Below are 1,675 nucleotides of genomic sequence, written 5' to 3' on the forward strand. Positions count from 1 at the left end.
CCACAGTTTTATGTAAGTGGAGAGCTACGTCACACGCCACAGTTTTATGTAAGTGGAGAGCTACGTCACACGCCACAGTTTTATGTAAGTGGAGAGCTACGTCACACGCCACAGTTTTATGTGAATAGATAACTACGTCACACGCCACAGTTTTATGTGAATAGAAAACTACATCACATAAAAGCTTTTATGTAAATAGTAATCTATGTGTTTATTGGGATTGGTTTAGAAGGTTAGATCAGTAAAAGAAATACAGGTCTTCCTTTCTAATATATGATTTTCTCAAGCTATTTTACCCTAAAACTCATGTAGTTGTTCTTAATTGTTTTTAAGGTAAAACAATAATTGTTAAATAACTTTAACTTTCTAAGGTTATGTTTTAAGATATTGTTGACTTTTAAGAACCAGAAATGAAATTTTGATTTCACAAAATGATGTTTAAAGTTCTTTGTTCTTATCGAATGTTCTATCACATATTTATTTTGAAAATTTCAGGACCTTGGGTCAGGAATCATCATTATTCCTTTACTTTCCCTCCTAGAAGCTATAGCCATAGCTAAAGCATTTTGTGAGTTCAAATTTAATATATATATGGTGTAGTTAATAAAGTTGACAACACATGATGACAAAGGAAGTGTTATGTTCAGCAACTGAAAGTTTAAGGGTCCTCTTAGTTTATGTTAACATATTTTTCAACTTGCCTAAAAAAACAGTGACCCATATCAAGTTAAATACTATTTGTTATTAGTATTATCATGTATACATTTTTATGTTATTGGTAATTGATTAATACTAAATTTTTCTGTACATTTTAGGTTAATTTCTTGATATAGAATTTAAAAAAGGACATAATAAATATATGGTTTGTGTTTATAGCTCTTTTAAGTTTGTTTTTTTCTAGCTTCAAGATTTAATGCTAAATTATGTAGGAAACTTTGTTAATTATTACCTTTGTTTAGAAAAGTAAATTTTTAGCTATCAAAGTTATTCTGGTATTTGAGGAATGTTATCTGTGATCAAGTCATATAGGAAGAAAAGAAAAAGGACTTAATTTTTTGTATTTTTAATATTTAACTGTTTCATATAAGAAACCTAACATACAGTGTGCAAATGTGTTTCTAATGAATGGGGAGTTCACAAATGGTATTTTGGTCACATCTGGAGCTGAAAATCCGGAGTAGGTGACTTAAGACACTGATGAGAAACCCCCCCAGTGGCTGAAAATAATATAAATTTAATCAATGTTGGTATGTACATAACAATGAAACAAAATTATTGAAGTACAGTTTGTCCAAAGTCACATATGTTATTCACCATTCTAAGGAATCCAAGAAGGAAAAACATTCAGCTGTTATTCATCATTCTAAGGAATCCAAGAAGGAACAACATTCAGCTGTTATTCACCATTCTAAGGAATCCATGAAGGAACAACATCCAGTTGTTATTCACCATTCTAAGGAATCCAGAAGGAACAACATCCAGCTGTTATTCACCATTCTAAGGAATCCAAGAAGGAACAACATCCAGCTGTTATTCACCATTCTAAGGAATCCAAGAAGGAACAACATCCAGCTGTTATTCAACATTCTAAGGAATCCAAGAAGGAACAACATCCAGTTGTTATTCAACATTCTAAGGAATCCAAGAAGGAACAACATCCAGTTGTTATTCAACA

At 31.3% G+C, this 1,675-nt stretch overlaps 1 protein-coding gene across 1 annotated transcript in view; it reads left to right on the forward strand.

Annotated features, from left to right (window-relative positions):
* Window positions 1-1,675, forward strand: part of LOC106466102 (sodium-independent sulfate anion transporter-like) — a gene marked incomplete at its 5' end in the record, with an annotated part of 41,270 nt that overhangs the window by 18,179 nt on the left and 21,416 nt on the right. Inside the window, one exon of the mRNA XM_013926343.2 lies at window positions 496-568. Coding sequence (XP_013781797.1) covers window positions 496-568 — 73 coding nt within the window. The remainder of the gene's footprint in view (window positions 1-495; window positions 569-1,675) is intronic.

This window comes from Limulus polyphemus, unplaced genomic scaffold, assembly GCF_000517525.1.
Source record: "Limulus polyphemus unplaced genomic scaffold, Limulus_polyphemus-2.1.2 Scaffold2151, whole genome shotgun sequence".
Lineage (NCBI taxonomy): Eukaryota > Metazoa > Arthropoda > Merostomata > Xiphosura > Limulidae > Limulus > Limulus polyphemus.